Source organism: Euprymna scolopes, chromosome 5 (assembly GCF_053919585.1).
Source record: "Euprymna scolopes isolate OS-2025 chromosome 5, ASM5391958v1, whole genome shotgun sequence".
In the NCBI taxonomy this organism is placed as follows: Eukaryota; Metazoa; Mollusca; class Cephalopoda; order Sepiida; family Sepiolidae; genus Euprymna; species Euprymna scolopes.
In genome coordinates this window covers 135,127,347-135,145,540 of record NC_136486.1, presented here as the reverse complement: position 1 = coordinate 135,145,540, position 18,194 = coordinate 135,127,347, and the positions used below count along the sequence as shown (strand labels likewise).

Below are 18,194 nucleotides of genomic sequence, written 5' to 3'. Positions count from 1 at the left end.
TCTCTGTAGATTTGACCCCAAATAGTAGCTCCTTACGTATAAGTTGCACTGTGTTTTGTTTGGGGTGAATTACAGTAAGAAAAGAACGTCCCTTGCACGGCAACTAAGAAAGCTGAGATGCTTGCCCAGCGATTTATCTCCTACTTCATCTTGGACCCAACAAATAATTGTCCGCAATGTCAGAAAAAACTTGGACATTTCCAAGGCGCGCAGGCCCGACCTCATCCCTGCTAGACTAATAAAGAAATACTTAGCTGAGCTAGCCCCTGTACTTTACAAACTCTGTATCAAAATGCCTTGTTGTTTGATGGCTGGAAAATTATCTCTCTGATACCAGTATACAAAAATTCTGGTGAAAGAACGATCCCGCTCAATGATTGTCCGATCAATCAAGTATCAGCATACTACCTAGTAAAAGCTTATCCTCTCTCTGACCGGCAGTTTTGATTTAGTTTGGCCTTGATAGACGTACGTCCAAACAACATGATATTAATGCGGGAATGCCTCAGGGTTGATAATTGGGCTTTTATTCTTCCTGATATTCATAAACGACTATACGATGAATTAATTTTATTTTACTAGTTTTTTTTCTTGTATTTTTTTTGTTATGGGTGTCGAAAATTAGTGTCATACCTACTCTTTGTGTTTTCAAAAGGTCTCTTTTTAAATAATTTTTTTTTTCCAAAAAGTCATTGGCTGAAACATGTATACATATATCTAAGCAAAAGTGCTTTTATGAATAAAAGTTTATGTTAAATAAATATTTAACTGTTCGTTATTGTACAATCAAGAGATCTGTTATTGAAAAACGATTATAAACGTGTACCCATGTAGCCATTCATAATATATATATATGTATAATGTATATGCATGTATAATATATATATATATGTATAATGTATATATACATATATATATGTATAATGTATATATATATGTATAATGTATAATGTATATATATGTATAATGTATATATATATGTATAATGTATATATATATGTATAATGTATATATATAATGTATATATATAATGTATATATGTATATATATAATATATAATGTATATATATATAATGTATATATATATAATGTATATATATAATGTATATATATAATGTATATATATATATATATATATATATATATATATATATATATATATATATATAATTATAGTTACATTCCAAGATCGAAATATTTATTTTTCATGCAAAATAACTTCTCTAACATGTTAACATTTCGGTACATTTTTTTTTTGTTTACAGATCCGTTTCGTTATGCAGAAACAAACGGTTATAATTAAAAATGTACCAAACTTTTAATATGCTGGAGGAGCTGTTTTGCATAAACAAAAAAAATAAATATTCGAGTCTCGGAATTTAACTATACTGCTATTCTTTTATACATGTTCCGTTGTTATACGGAACATACATTGGGCTTCTAAACTAAAACGGATTGGTATGCACAAAGAATGACATATAATTGAAAAAACATTTTACAAAAATAACATATATGTATCTGTGTGTGTGTGTGTGTGTGTGTGTGTGTGTGTGTGTGTGTGTGTGTGTGTGTGTGTGTGTGTGTGGAGAAAAAGAGAGAAAGAGAAAGAACGGCAAAAAAAAGAGAAAACGCACAGAGAGAAATAGATAGGGGATTAATAAATACGATAATAAAAACACAGCTCAACGTTTTTTAAGACAATTTTATTTCGAAATATAAATTTACATCCGATCACAAAGTTTAAACATATAAGTTTTAGTTTTGATTTTCAACACGAATCCAAATACGAAAATACGCATGCTTTATATATATATATATATATATATATATATATATATATATATATATATATATATATATATATATATATATATATATATATATATAATATCAGAATCCTGAGGCGAATAGAAACACAGATTAATGAATCGTGTGGTATCGAGTCTTATAGAATATCTTTTGGAGGTAATATTATATAAGACAATCCCAACCAAAAAGAGATTAGCTCAATATATTTGATAGAGCAAATGGAATTTATTTTTTTGTTTTTATTAAATTTCATTCAAACAGAATTTTCAGAACAGAAATTTATTTTTTGAACACAGTTCAGACTTTTTCCCTTAACCAATCGATTTTCGATTATTCAACAAACCCGAACTCAAAATATACCACTCTATACAAGGATTACCACGACACCCAGATACCATAAATTCATGTCTTTTCATCGTATCTACTCTTCTTTCATCTATTTCCTTTATATTTGTCCCTTTAAAAATATATAATTAATTTTTAAATATATTTTTTTGAATTTGCTAAATAGCAAAATTATTTCGAATTAGATCTAACATTTGCTAATGTCTTTTCCTCTGAGGAGAGGAGCCTACATCGAAAATCCATGGGTTAAGAAAAAAATCTGACTTGTATTCTTGATTCAAAAATAAATTTTTGTTCTGAAAATTGATGTTTCTCTGAATGAAATTTAAACAAAAAACTATATATATGTATATATATATATATATATATATATATATATATGTATATATATATATTCATTCAAACAAGAGTTATATAAAAGAAAAAATGTAAGTCTTTGAATTTCAAAAAAATATTGTACTATATATATATATATATATATATATATATATATATATATATATATATATATATAACTCGCAAATATATGGGTGTGTTTTAAAATGATAAACAAAAGCTTTCTGGCATATCGCCGTATGAATCTTTTCTTATATTCGAATGGCTCTAATTGGGTTGATGCCGTATAACTGTTAGCCAATAGTTTTGTCTCTCCTAACAAATACTCCTTACAAAATACTTATGTACATATAATTTTTGGTTTAATGCTTAGAATTTCTGAAACATTGATAATAGCCAATGCGTAGGTCGAAACTGCTCGGAGAGACTAGACCCTCTGCCTATTACTAATGATAATCAATTAACACCGAGGCATGTATGGATCGATATTTCGTCTAAACATTATTTCAGGATTTTTCAAGATGCATGTTATAAGGAGGCATACAATATTTATATATACAACAGTGGGTTCATGAAATCATTCAATGCTGCCATGCTACCTCAATTCTTTTCTTCTACCGTTGATATAATCCTTTCACATTCAGAATCTTGCTTCATCCGCCCTCGCGCACTTTGGAGTCTGCGTTTAGTTACTCGATGATAAATATAAATATAAATAGTTCCCCTCTTTTAAAGAAAAAAACCCGGAAAAACAATATATAAGTGATTTTGTCCGTCTGAAGAGCTCCTTTATCTACAGACTCGAAACTTGATATATAATGTATTTGGACCGGTGGAACCAATTTGATTTGGCCTTAGCTGATAAAAATAGCTGCTAAGTGGTTAAAGTTGAAAAAATTAGAACTTGAAAAGCATAAGTCGGCTTAAAGTGCTTTTCCACGCATGCGAAAATATACATTTTTATGCGTAAAATTCCGTTAAATTTTAACGTTTACTTGTCTACCTGATATTTCAAAGAATAACGACTAATGCCGGAAAGCTATATATGTTGGCTTTAATTCTAGTTGATGGTATCGAAGTCATATATTTTTTTTTACTTCTGAATTCACTATTATATATTAGATTTAATAAAATAATCGATACAGAATGAATTCTATAATAATAAGCACGAATCTACATGAATTAAATTATAATATATAAGCGTATTACAAGACCAAGCAACGTTGGGTGGCCATTAGGTACAATTTAATAATCAACACGGAATTGACTCATAAACATACAATAAATAAGTGTATTGTTTATCTAGCAACGTCGGGTTTCTAGATAGTATATATATATATATATATATATATATATATATATATATATATATATATATATATATATATATATATATATATTGTACTATGACAATTAAATGACAATTAAATTCACCAAAGATAATGTTCTTTTAAATATTTAACTACATCGATTTATTTAAAATGTTTAAAACTATATAGATATAAAAGTAATCGTACAAAGGCTTGAATATATATATATAATATATATATATATATATATATATATATATATATATATATATATATATATATATATTAGGTTGGTAACAAAAATAATGTCATTTTTTATCAGATATTATTTTTACACCAACATAATACATACACACACACACACACACACACACACAAATGTGTATATATATATATATATATATATATATATATATATATATATATATATATAGCCCGTCCTGGTGTCCTCCTATGCTTCCTTGATTGCATCTTGTTTTCGATGATCGAGCAATTCTATCTTTTAAAAAAGTGGCTCAGACATTAAGCAATGAGAGTGGGAAGTTGTATGCCTTGGTTTCGATTCTAGCTGATGGCACGCATGTAACATATATATATATATGATAAAAATAATGGAAATGATATTACGACAAAAAAATAAAGATAAAAAGGAACAAACCGTGTTATGTCTTCATCAACGTTTCATCTTTATTTCGAGAGGAAGCCTCGAAATGAAGACGGAACGTTCATGAACACATAACACGGTATGTTCCTTTTTATTTCTCTATCTCTCCCTCTCCCTTTCCCTTCTTCATATTCTCTCCCTCTCTTTCTCTCTCTCTCTCTCTCTCTCTCTATATATATATATATATATATATATATATATATCAGTTTTGATTTAACTACTATATATTAGGTTCAATATAATAATTAATAGATAATTATCTAGATAATAAAAAATACGTAATCCGCATGAATTAAAACGTATTTAAGCGTATTTTATGCCCGAGCAATGCTGAGCGGTTTGCTAGTGCATATATATATATATATATATATATATATATATATATATATATGTGTGTGTGTGTGTGTGTGTGTGTGTGTGTGTGTGTGTGTGTGTGGTCATTCAAATATAGTACTGTTTCGCTGTTTCACAGCTCATCAGTGCGGCTAGTCAGGCAACCCGACCGCCCAAATTACCCGACCGCCCAAATTACATTAAGGCTTCTCACGATTACGCTATATGCTATACACTATATATATATATATATATATATATATATATATATATGTGTGTGTGTGTGTGTGTGTGTGTGTGTGTGTGTGTGTGTGTGTGTGTGTTTGTGTGTGTGTGTGTCTACAAACTTATCACGTCACACTTTGTACAAACCAAAGGTTCAGTATCTTTTCAGAAAGGACCTTATAACAAAAATAAGTTTAATCATCTGAATATTTGACTGCAATTTCACGCATTATTTATCTCTTAGAAATGCCAGACACGCGTCACATCCTTAGCAAATGTAGAAAATAATTTCGTACTATGCTTAATAATAAACAAACGTAACAATAAATTTTATTTTTTACAATAAATTGTTTCGTTTGCTAGCTTTCTTTCATGCACGATGAATGCATGGCAATTCTATTAGAGAAACATAATATTATTCCAAACAAAACTAAATACAATAAAAAGAAATAATTAGTATTGGCATTAAGAATCACTTTGTTGAAATCAATCATTGCATTGTACCAAGTACCATAATGTTTTTCCATGGCACCAACATATATAATGTTTTTTTACACTATAAACATAAAATAAAATTAGAAATCAAGATAAATACAAAGTATGTTAAAAATTACGAATACATTTATTTATAGGTTACAATTTTGATTCATACATCAACGTATATACAGTAAGCATACATGACAATGAGCGAATCCATGTTTAGCTAATTATCGATCAATACAAATAGTCTGATGGGTTGAATCACGAAGTCACCAAAAGTGTTTTACATGTCTAAATAATCATACTGAAATAGTCTTACTTGAAGAGTGAATAACCTATTGTTACAAACGGGCCAAGATCAAAGTGTAGTATCTGTTCTGATGCTACACTTCAATTTTTTGTTCTCAGTTAGTAGAGGAGAAATCCTTCACGATTGAAACAATTTTATTTTTCATTTTTGTTCCTTTTCTCCACATTAAAAACGGCCCTGGTGTTTAACTCTGCCCTCGTGGAGAGGCAAAATAAATAGGAACCTATTATTACAAACACGTCAAATCTTGGTGAATTTCCAGATATTTCTTCACAATAACACTGCTAGGAAAAAAAAAAGCTCATTATTATTTTTTAAGTCTGGATACTTTCTGAACGCATCTCGCATATCAGTAATGTAAGCTCTTTAAAATATATTATTTACAAGACAAAATATAAAATTCACATCTCCAAAGAGCCACACAGATAATTACAGTTACGGTTTGAATGAAAGAACACAAATTAGGGCGCATTTATGTAAAATGGCAGAAAGGATCTAATGAATATCGTCGAGACTATGCTATCCAGTTTCAGAGTAATATCATCAGGAACCGAGTTGAAAATAAGAAAAAATATACATTTATTGACTTTAACTTTCTTGTTACAAGGTCAATCCGAATCAAAATTAAAAATAAAAACAGTTTACTTATCAAATTCTCTCTATATATATGTCAATCGGGTTTTATTAAAAATGTACCACTAAAATTATGCTGATCAATGTACGATTGACTGCTCCTGCTGTTTATCATATAGAAACAACGCGTAAAGTTGCTTGAATCAGCAGGAGCTGAATCGAACATTTAGTCGTGCCCGAGTTTGGTCGTACACAACGAGGTTTACTAAAATTGTACGACTAAATAATGTACGATTATTTGCTCCTGCTGCTGATTTACTATTAAAGCAACTTCGACACGAATGAACTACTGGGTTTATCAGTGCAAAATATTGTAAAAATCTGTTGTGGTATTATTAAAATAAACAATAAAATGAATTTACTCAAGTTTCATTCGAGAGGTTATTTTTTGGCAAATATATTTTTCGATTCATATAAAAGTATTCACAAAAATAAATTATTTTTTAAAATATTTTCTCTTAAGGCAGAAAGTAAACAGATACATAAGTATTTATTTACATAATGAATTCCTTAAAAACCGAAATATTTTTTTCCAATTCTGTGTGCTACGTTTTTTTTTCCTTTTTTTTTAAATTTTTTTTTATTAAAAATCTTTGTAAAAAAAGTGCACAATTTATTTTTTAGATCAGTCGTGCCTTGATTTTATTAATCGGGTATGACTAAAAGTTAAACATGATTTTATGTACGTCTTATCAAATTCTAAAAAATTGAGACAATTCATTGGCACATTGTATTAGAAAAATAATTCTCAGTCGTTAAGAGTATAGTCAACTCAACTTCGACAGCTATCTTTTTAGGTATGGACTGAAAAAGATATTTGCCAAAAAAAAAAAAATCTCAAAACTTCTGAGTAGATTTGTTTTATTGTTTATCATAAGATTGTTTTATGATATTTTAAGCTGATGGACACGATCGATCGCCTGTGTCGAAATTGCTTTAATCAGTAGCAGCGGTAATTAGTTGTACATTGATCGTACATAATTTTTAGTCGGACATATTTAGTAAAACTGTATGTCAAGCGTTATATTTCAGACTTGAGAACTCAATATATGCAACACATATTTAAAAATACAAAATAACAGATATCTTAGCGTATATAAGACAATAATATAGTTTTTTGTTGGGGACGAACTCCTACTATTTACCGGGTAACGAGAACCATTTTACTAAAAGAGTAAGAGACAGCTACGTATAGTAGTGACCACTAGTCCAGCAGTGACCAACGATATTGCTTAATTTACTCTCTTTATGTATTTTTTGTTAATACATATTTAATTGTTACTGTGTCTTTCTCATCAATTATTCAACACTAACACCACAACAGTTTCATCTTAACTGGACTCTTTCATCTGAATCGGAAAAGAATTTATAGTTACCAACAAGATAAGCAATATACGGCGTAATCAAGTTGACACACCGGTTCCCGGCAGATCACCGAAGTTAAGCAACATTGAGTCTGGTTATTACTAAAATGGGTGACTATTTTGGGAATTCCAGGCGCTGTATGTAGGAGGATGTCGACATCTCCCTGCAAGAATTGCAAAAACCTAACGTCGCTATCTCCCCTGACCGATATATGCATGCGACTGGGGACCGCTTGTGAATTTCATACTCCCATTAAACTTCCTCCTTTGGAGGAAACCAGTTAAACCTGAATAGGGTTAGTCGACCGACACAGCAAGAGAAGCATTAACCAAATCTTAATTGGTTGTAATTCACAAAATGAATCATTCATACGGCCCACACTCGCGTAAGGCACGCTTAATAAATTGAAAAATAGGTCAGAATTGAGCGCTTCTGGTTGTGCGAGATAAACTGATGAGTTTGGGCACCCGAAAGCGTCAATAATTCCAGGAAGTACATTAATGACGAAGTATTTTGATGTGCCGAACTTGTGTATGCGATGAAGTATTAATACTATTTTCGGTAAAAGTACAGAATAGTTAACACTCAATAATTTAAAAAAAAGAACAATACATAATCGCATCCACATTGAGCGCATTAAAATGAAATACTCTCTGATTAACCAAGTTTTGACATTGTTTTTATTTAATCTTTTTTATATATAAGATCCGTTTTCTCGATACTCAGCATTCAATGGTAGCCACAGATCGCACACATATCTTGGCCTCCATTAAATGCCAAGTGTCGAGTAGAAAGATTTTATAGAAGAAAAATGTGAAATAAAATGTGCTATAACTGTACAAGCTTGGCTAGTTATATAGGGAATTTCGTTCAAATGCGTTTGATATAAATTATGTGAGGTTTTTATTTATTTTATTCTTTTTTTTTTGCTCTCTAGTTATCGTTTGATACTGTACTTTTACCATATGTTCTATTAATTTAAATTACTGAATTGTTTTTTTAATTATATTAAAACAATTATTGAGTTTTTGGCGAAGCTGTAAAAATTAATTGTGATTTTTTGGTAATTCTTCAGAATACTCTCGATTGCGGAACAAATAGACAAGTTTTCAAATAAAAAAGATAAAGAAAAATACCTCTTGCAATTTTAGAGGAGGGTTTGATTGTTTTTATTAGTCAACGATATAATTATCCACTTTTATTTTTTTTCCATTAGATTTTAGCCAAAAATTACCGTTTAAAATCGTATTTTGGGAATTTCGAACAGGAATCGTTATTTTACGTTATACTTACATAATAAAAACTTAAAACTCTAAAAATTGAACAGTGAGTAATTTTTAAGTTTTATTTTTAAAATAGTATGATTTGGTGTTCTATCGATATATCACTTCTTATGTATATATTATTATTATTATTATTATTATTATTATTATTATTATTATTATTAAATTTAAATATATATTATGATTTGGTGTTGATACAACCGTTTATATATATATATATATATATATATATATATATATATATATATATATATATATATATATATATATACCTATTATTAAATTTAAAAAATGGCGTTGAAAAAATGGATGATTCGCTGTCATTATTAACGATATGATAACCGGCCATTTTCTTAATAAAATGTATCGTTTTTCGTCTGAACGACAGAGCCGGGATCTTTCTTTATAATCTCATCAAATTTCGATTGTCGACCGACACACTGATGTTTATTGGAAATGCCGTATCGATGGATGTTCAGTTGGCCTTTATTATCCATATCAAAACGGATGGCGTTTCGCGATCCCATCGACGGATCTTCGTCGAAATAGTTGTAAGGCAACAAAAAGAAACTGCGATGAGCGCCAACTGTCGGCGTGATGGGAAGATCTTCAGTGTGGGGGATATGGTGAACCCCTAATGTTACCCAGGCAACCAGATCCTGCAAGAAGAATAAAAAAACGAACACTCGTTTATTTTTCGGTTAACATAAGACAAACAATGCAGACAATACGTTTTGTTTGTTTTTTTTTTGTATTTTGGGTTTTTTTTTTTGTATTTTTTTAATATGATAGTCAATCAGGGAATTCAGATGAATACAATGATTTAATGATTACGGGCTGTGCAATGAATAATAAAAGTAGAAATAAAAAGATTAATTTCTGAAGGTTTGGACCGCCACTGTAACCTCATTACAAGGGATTTTTATGCACATTTTCTTATAGAAACGTAAGAAGTGAAAATGTTTTGAAAACTTAAAACCGACAAGTAAAAAGATGAACCACTCACCATATCGACGATATTTTCGTTGTCGTCGAGGTAATTCTGAAAATTGACGGTCGGTTTCATTCCGTCGAACATCGCATATTCGGAACTGCTTCTCGTTTCGTTATCTTTGTAAGTAGTCACGGCCATTTGATAGCGTGACCAACTTCGACTCGGTTCGCTGTTTTTGTCCTGCGGCAAAACCGATTTTGTCATTCCATCGATTTGTAATCGATACGAACGCGGAATTCCCTGCTTCGTCTTGAACTTGTTGTTACTGAACAGAAGATATTTGGGCGTGTCGAAGTTGTATTTGTACGCGGCTTGTTTCTCATTGGACTTCAAGTTTCTATGGTAACTCGTTTGGAAATAATGCCTTTCCGGTCCCCACATGCGATTCGAAAAGCGACTGGATTCGATATCGAGTGTCTCGTATCGATTCTTGGTTCCTTTGATGTCCACGTCGACCCGAAAATTAAATAAGTGTTGGTGCATATTCCCGTTGACGTGCTCGTGAACATGCGCCCCGTACGGCTTTTCTTCGCTTGTTGGATAGGTGCCCATTATGTAGCCGGTTGAAATCACCCTCATCTCAATCGCACCGTTTTGATGAAGAACTAAATCGAATAAATAATCGTAGTTGAGTACCGTGAGAATCGTTCTGAACACAAGAACATCATCCATCATACCGCCATAGAATTTACCACCCATTTTAGAATAGGAATGATGGCGTCGAAGTGGTATTCCAGTATTCTGTTCAAATATACAGAATGCATTCTTGGAAAGACTTGTAGCGTCACCCGTGGTTTCCCCGTAATGGTGGGCGGATATCATATGCGCGTGCTCGGGACAATCAGCGCCTGGCACCAACGTCCGGACAAGTTTACCGTACATCCCATAACTGTCAAAATAGTCTGCGAACCTCTGGGCTGGGTTATACCCCGAATATACGACGGCCAATTCTTGGAGACTTAATTCATACACAATTCTTTCGCCATTATAGCGAATGTTATAATATTGAGGACCACTGACCGTCGACATACGAAAGGTGAATTTCCATCCCATATATTCAACTTCCGGTCCGGTTACACTGTATCGTTTACCGTCTGGTTCGGTTTGGTAAGGTCGTCGTTGACCCGTAGTCGGGAACGTTGTGCCACGAAGGTTAAGAGTCGAAAACAAATTTTCATCTTCGCGAGGGTAAGTTAGTTTTAGTTTTATGATGTTTGGGTCTGTGAAATAACGATCTACAAATTCTGTAAGGGATTCAAAGAGCTGTCCGGCGTACCATATCTTATTGATCGAAAATTTGGACGGGTCATTTCCGGTGATGTTTACTAAAATGTTTAAATCGACGGGATGTAAGGAAACGAACTCCACATCGTACGAAACCCATAGCCATACAACTCGCTCTTCTTTCTGTGAAATTGCCGTTGACATCGGAGTCAAGACATAGACTGTGAGACAGCGAGAACCACAATTAGTAAGCGATGCCCCGAAGCTCTCACGCATAATTCGGCCTAGGTCGCGTTCAATCATTGGTACGACATGTAAGGGGAGTACTTTCTCTTCGATTGCGCTACCTGCTCGGAAAGCAAACGGTACCGTACGTAACAGACTATGCTGTGCAGGATTTGGCAGCGGACCTACAATATATTCCTCTACGTCAGGTTTTCGTTTATCGCCCCGAAAAATGACCACCTTTGCTCGTCTCAGGGGTTGCTCGCCCCTACCTTCTAGGTAACCAACTGCGTCCTTTTTGTCTGGCGGTAGCAGCTCCATGTTGCTGATGTAACTCTCATTTAAATTGGCTACTTTTGTCGGTTCCACCACATTTAGGTCCTTTTGGTTGAGCACATAGCGAACTATAGCACGCATCTCTTTTGACGTGAGGTCGGCAAAGATCGGGGGTTTGTCTGGATTAATCATTCCTCGGGTGGCAAGACCTTCAGTGCATTGTTCCACTAATAAGTCCTTTACTTCCTTGGCTTTAAGGATGGTGACCACCGTCAAGCACACAGCCAAGCACACTGCCAGAGCCACGAAAACAAAGGTGCAAGCTTTCCATCTGCCTTGTGAAGCCATCTACAAATAAAAAAAGAAAGAAATATAATAATTAGTTTAGTTTTGTTTATTATTGTTCAGTACGATAGAAAATATATAATGCCTTAAGCTATTTTCCATCACTATAAATCTATCATACCACGTATAGATTAGTGTGGCCATGTTTGGCCTTATGAATCCCTGTTCCATTTTAGAATTCTTGATCAGGTGGATAAACGTATCTGTAATGTGATTGATCCCACCTTTTCTCCTAATATATATATCAAAGACGTTATGTTTCTGGACTCGGTAAGTATTTCACAGAAAAGCACAGACTGCACAAAATCTTTAATAGGAATACTGTGAATGTAAGTTACTCGACAACACCATCGATCAAGTCTATCATATCTAAGAAACCAGGAAAGATAGGCTGCTCTTACAGGACCAAAAATAAATGCCTATTGGAGGGCAACTGTAAATCTGAATCCCTTGTTTACGAGGCTACAATAACGGACCAATCTACAAGCGTACCGGAAAATATATAGGTATGACACAAGGCTCATTTAAACAAAGATACTATGCGCATATGAGTTCCTTTACAGCTAAAACAAGGATAAATACAGCATTAGCAACCCGGATTTGGGAGCTTAAAGAAGAAGGTACACCTTTTTCCATAAAATGGAGAAAATCGCGCATAAACCAGCATACGCTCCGGAATTAAGTCAATGCTCACTCTGTAATGCGGAAAAGTACCACATCCTACGGGCAGTTCATGACCCAGAAATAAGATGTTTAAATGTGAGGAGTTAATCTTTGAAATATTGTATACATAGAAGGAAAGCACTCCTAATAAACTGGGTCAGTGAAAAATACAAAACCTAAATTTCTATGTATAAAAAAAACTTATTTTTTAGTTAACATCTAAATTCTAAAATTGAGTTTAGTTTGTAAAATTGGATTTTAATTGTAATTTTAAATTATTTTATAATAGATTTTTAATTATTGTATTATATAAATATTAAAAAAAATCATACTTTATAAATGTAATTTAAAATCTATTTACATTTTTAAAACTAATGGAAAAATACAATAGTATTGAGGTCAATATACTAGGCAAATCCCTTAGGCTAGATAAGTCCCCCCCCCCATGAAATTTTTAACGCATTTCGGTATAATGAGATGGAATTTTACGTTTTGATCGATATTGAGATAAATTTTAAGTTTTAAATTTTGGAAAACTATTAAAAAAATTTTTTTTTTAATTTTTAAATTAATTTTGGTTGGTATTAAAGGTACTTAACATAAAAAAAATTTAAACTGAAATTAGATTTTAAATTTGATATAATTTAATTTTAAAGTTAATAAAATCATCACCACCCGATAAATAAAATGGGGGGGGGTCGCAAAACGAGAGTTAAACGTGAAATCGTGATGTATATATAATTCCATTTCAGGTTATAAAATAGATGAGCATTGGCTGAAGAGAGCTTGATATAGGTATCTAACACGGTCCTAATTATCAGGTTTGAAACTGACGGTACCAATTACTCGTCTCATCTAAAAACTTTCTGTAAACAAAATATAAACACGGTCTTATTTTCGGATATTCCTTATAATTAAGCACTCTGCTGGATTTCTTTTTCCAAAAAAAACTCATTATATATTTAATATATATATATATATATATATATATATATATATATATATATATATATATATGGGGGGGTACTAGAAGGCCACTCGGCGTTGCAGGGGTGTAAAACAGGCTTAATAATATTTTTATTTATGCAGATTTCGGATATATTATTATTATTATTATAAAGCCAATTCTCTATTGATTATTATATTGTACCCAATATATAGAAGTGCCTCCTGGCGTGGCTCGGTCGCAACATACGCTTAAATACGATATTTCTATTCATAGAGATTTCGTATTTATTATAGACTCAATGCTTAATTGATTATTGTATTATCCACAGTGTGTATAATTTTCAAAATTTTAACGTCATTTATATACTGCAGATATTGAGCATTTTGATCTGGTTAGGATTTATGTATCCGCTTTAAATTTTCGAAATTTCTTATTTAATTTCACGTAAACTTTGATTTATGAACTATATATAATCCTATGCTTATACAGGGTGACAAAAAAACGGGCCCCAACACTAATTAGGTCCCGTTTCTTAGTGTTTTGTCTGAATGAAATGAAACTTTAGTCATAACTAGTTTATTATATTCAAAACATCACATCACAACACTAGAGTCTTTGGCATTTTTTCTCCGTTCTACAGCATATGTTCTAGATGGCCTCCATTTAGCTTTTTTTTTTGGAGGGGAGGGGTCACCCTGTATTATTGACAAAACTGTAGAGTGAATTTACCATATTTCTTCATTGTGGATTCTACTTTTCCCACTCCTGCCTGCAATCAGATGCAACAACTTCAATTTCTAAGTTTTCAGCTTGATAAACATGTAAATATAGTAAGGAATGACTTTCATTGTATTCTCTGCCTTTTAACATTTGATAATGCAAAAAATATCGTAAATGTATATCTCTTCAGTTATATATATATATATATATATATATATATATATATATATATATATATATATATACACGAGGAGCGTGCAATAAGTAATGCCCCTAACCCGCTTCCCATAGAAATAGAGCAATGAAACTTTGCACAGTTATTAGTCTTTCTCTACATATGAAGCACCCAGAGTTATGCATTTCTCCCGTCGTTTGATGCAGCTCTGGAGACCGTTTGTGTAGAACACCCCAGGTTGGTCCTCCAACCACGACGTGACTTCAGAAATCAAGGCTGAAACGCTTTCCTTTCAAAAACAACTTCATGGCTGGGAAGAGGTGAAAGTCAGAAGGTGCAAGGCCAAGAGAGTAGGGAGGATGGGGAAGGATTTCATAACAACACGCCTGTGCTTCTGATCTGGCGACATGCGAGTTGTGGACCGGAGCGTTGTCCTGCAGGAGGAGGGTAACTTTGCTGATCTTGCCCCGCCTCTTGATTTTGATAGCTTCCATTAATTTCCTCAAAAGTGAAGCATAATAGGCTCCTGTAATTGTGTTACCCTTTGCTAGGAAATCTGTCATCACTACTCCGTCCTGATCCCAGAAGACTGTGAGCATGACCTTGCTAGGGGAGGGCTGCACCCTTGCCTTCTTTGGAGGTGGTGATTCCAAGTCCTTCCACTGCATTGACTGGGCTTTCGTGTCTGGATCATAGTGATGGAGCCAGATTTCATCCTGTGTAATCAGTCTTTTGAAAAACTTTGATTCATCTTCTTGGCACATCTCCAAATTTATCCTCGAGCATTCGACACATTCTCGCCTCTGGAATGGTGTGAGCAACCTGGGAATCCATCTGGCAGACACCTTATGCATATGCAAATGGTCATGAACGATAGTTTCCACAGACCCTTTACTAATGTTGACATCTTGGGCTATTTGGCGAATAGTAATGCGCCGATCTTCCAAAATGGCAGCCTCAATTTGACGGACAGATGCCTCATCAATAGCAGAAGGGGGGCGACCAGGCCTGGGAGCTGTTTCCACAGACTTCCGGCCATGTTTGAATTCACGATGCCAGCGTTTTATAAGGTAATATGATGGGGAATTATCACCATAAGTTCTTTCATTTCATCAAAAGTCTCCTGCCGTGTGCATCCTTTCAAACGCAAAACCGGATCACTGCTCGACATTCAACAGGCTCCATTTCACACCTGTCTCAGTTCAAACACCTGTAAAACAGAAACCACCATTAGTTCAGAGCTGTAATTTGCCACATAACTCGTAGAGATATAAATCATTGCACATGCAAAATTTCAGCTAGATCAAACAACTGGAAGTTGGCTTGAGGCATTACTTATTGCACGCCCATCGTGTATATATATACATATATATGTATGTGTGTGTGTGTGTGTGTGTGTGTGTGTGTGCCTACACATGTATATGTGCGCACGCGTTCACTCACATATATATGCACATACACACACGCATACACATAATCACACACACACACATACACATATATATATATATATATATATATATATATATATATATATGTATATATATATACTAGCAGTTCAGCCCGGCTTTGCTCGTGCCCTATGTACTGTTAATAACTTTATGTGCATATGTATATATATATATATATATATATATATATATATATATATATATATATATATATAAAGTTTGACTCATGTCCAGGTAACCTACATCCTAAAATTTCAAGTGTTTAGACCCAAAATTGGCGGAGGAATTTGGTAGAATCTACAAAGGTCAACTCTTTCAACTATGACCTTTTGGCAGCTAAATTTTCACCACAAAACTGATTAAAATGCTTGCCGAATGTCTGAATACCCGTTATGTATAAATTTAAAATGTTTAGACCCAAAATTGTCTTAGTAGTTTCCTAGAGAACGCAAAGGTCAAATATTTTGAACTTTGACTCCTTGGCAGCTCAAATTTTCGACCCAAAGCGATTAAAAAGATTTTCCTATCTCTGAATACCATTTATGTAAAATTTCAAATGTTTAGACCAAAAATTCGCTGAGTAATTTGATAGAGACTCCAATTTTGACCACTTAAAATTTATTTTTTGGGGCTCAAATCAAATTCAAAAGTTTTATCCATGTCCAAGTTTTTAATTTCAAGTGTTTAGTCCCAAAATTGGCAGAGGAGTCTGGTAGAGTTTTCAAAGGTCCAATCGTTGAGCTTTAACCCCTTGACAGCCAAATTTCTGGCCAAAAACTGATTAAAAAGATTTTCTCCAATCTCAATACCCCTTATGTTAAATCTCGAGTCTGTAGACAGAAAATTGACAGAATAGTTTGGTAGGGAAGTATGCAAACGCAGACACACAGACAGACAAGGTGCCTTCAATGTTTCCAGACTTTTTCGTATGGGAATTTTTTTAATAGTACACACATGAAACTTTCAAAGTAGTCTCCATTCGACAGCAAGGCACTTATTCTACAATTCCAACATTTTCTTGGAGGTCCCATGGAAATCCTCTTGTGTGAACGTGTCAATGACCTTTGTCACAGCCTCTTTTATCTCCTCAATTGTTTTATAATGACAGCCTCTAAAATCTTACTTGAGCTTAGGGAATAACAAAAAAGTCACAGTAAAAATGGCCTGAACTATCGAGTAATGTCTTGATGCGCATCTTAGTCAAATAGTTTGTGACAAGGATGGAGTTGTGGACTGGTGCATTGTCCTGGTAGAAATGCCGCTGACGCTGAAATGCCGATTTGAAGATTGCTGGCTTCTTCTGACAGAATCTCGTCCTGAACACTGTTATATATATATATATATATATATATATATATATATATATATATATATATATATATATATATATATATATACATATATATATATATATATATATATACATACACACACACTCATATATATATATATATATATATAACTACTTCATTTACTCACATAAAATTAATATACGAAAGTATAGATTTATGCGTAAACTTTAAGTATTTACTTCAAAAGTGCTCAATACGTAGGTAGAGCTAGTTAGTAATTTATAAAATATATGTGGCGATTAAGCTACACTGAATATTCGGCGTTTCATCCACCCTAAGCCTGACGAATCCTAGAGTGGATGAAACGCCGAATATTCAGTGTAGCTTAATCGCCATATATATTTTATATATATATATATATATATATATATATATATATATATATATATATATATATATATATTAAATCATATCTTTATTTCTAGATTAGTAAATACTAGCAATTAAAATGTTCCTCAGTCCTTTGGTTAAATGCAAAGTGTAGTATCTGTAAAGATTGTACACTTCATCTGTTCTGTACTTTGTCAGTCAAAGAGAATTCTTTCTGAGGCAAATTTTATTTCAGTTCTAATCCGGAGTGCTCATTTTGAGGGGGCCGGATTATTCTCACAATAAAAACCGACTTTGTGTCTAACTCTGCCCTCGTAGGGAAGCAAGTTAATAGAAACTCATATTATTATCAATTAAGCAATGCCTAAAATATAAATACAAACATTGAAAGTTATTT

General features: G+C 32.7%; 1 protein-coding gene across 1 annotated transcript in view; it reads right to left on the bottom strand.

Moving 5' to 3' along the window:
* Positions 1-9,338: 9,338 nt before the first annotated feature.
* The window catches only part of LOC145276992 (putative amine oxidase [copper-containing]), a 146,455-nt gene continuing 137,599 nt past the window's right edge, over positions 9,339-18,194 (bottom strand). The window contains exons 2-3 of the mRNA XM_080128567.1: positions 10,100-12,160; positions 9,339-9,752 (exon numbers count right to left, since the gene is read on the bottom strand). Of these exons, the coding sequence (XP_079984693.1) occupies positions 9,447-9,752; positions 10,100-12,160 (2,367 nt within the window). The 3' untranslated portion in view covers positions 9,339-9,446. The remainder of the gene's footprint in view (positions 9,753-10,099; positions 12,161-18,194) is intronic.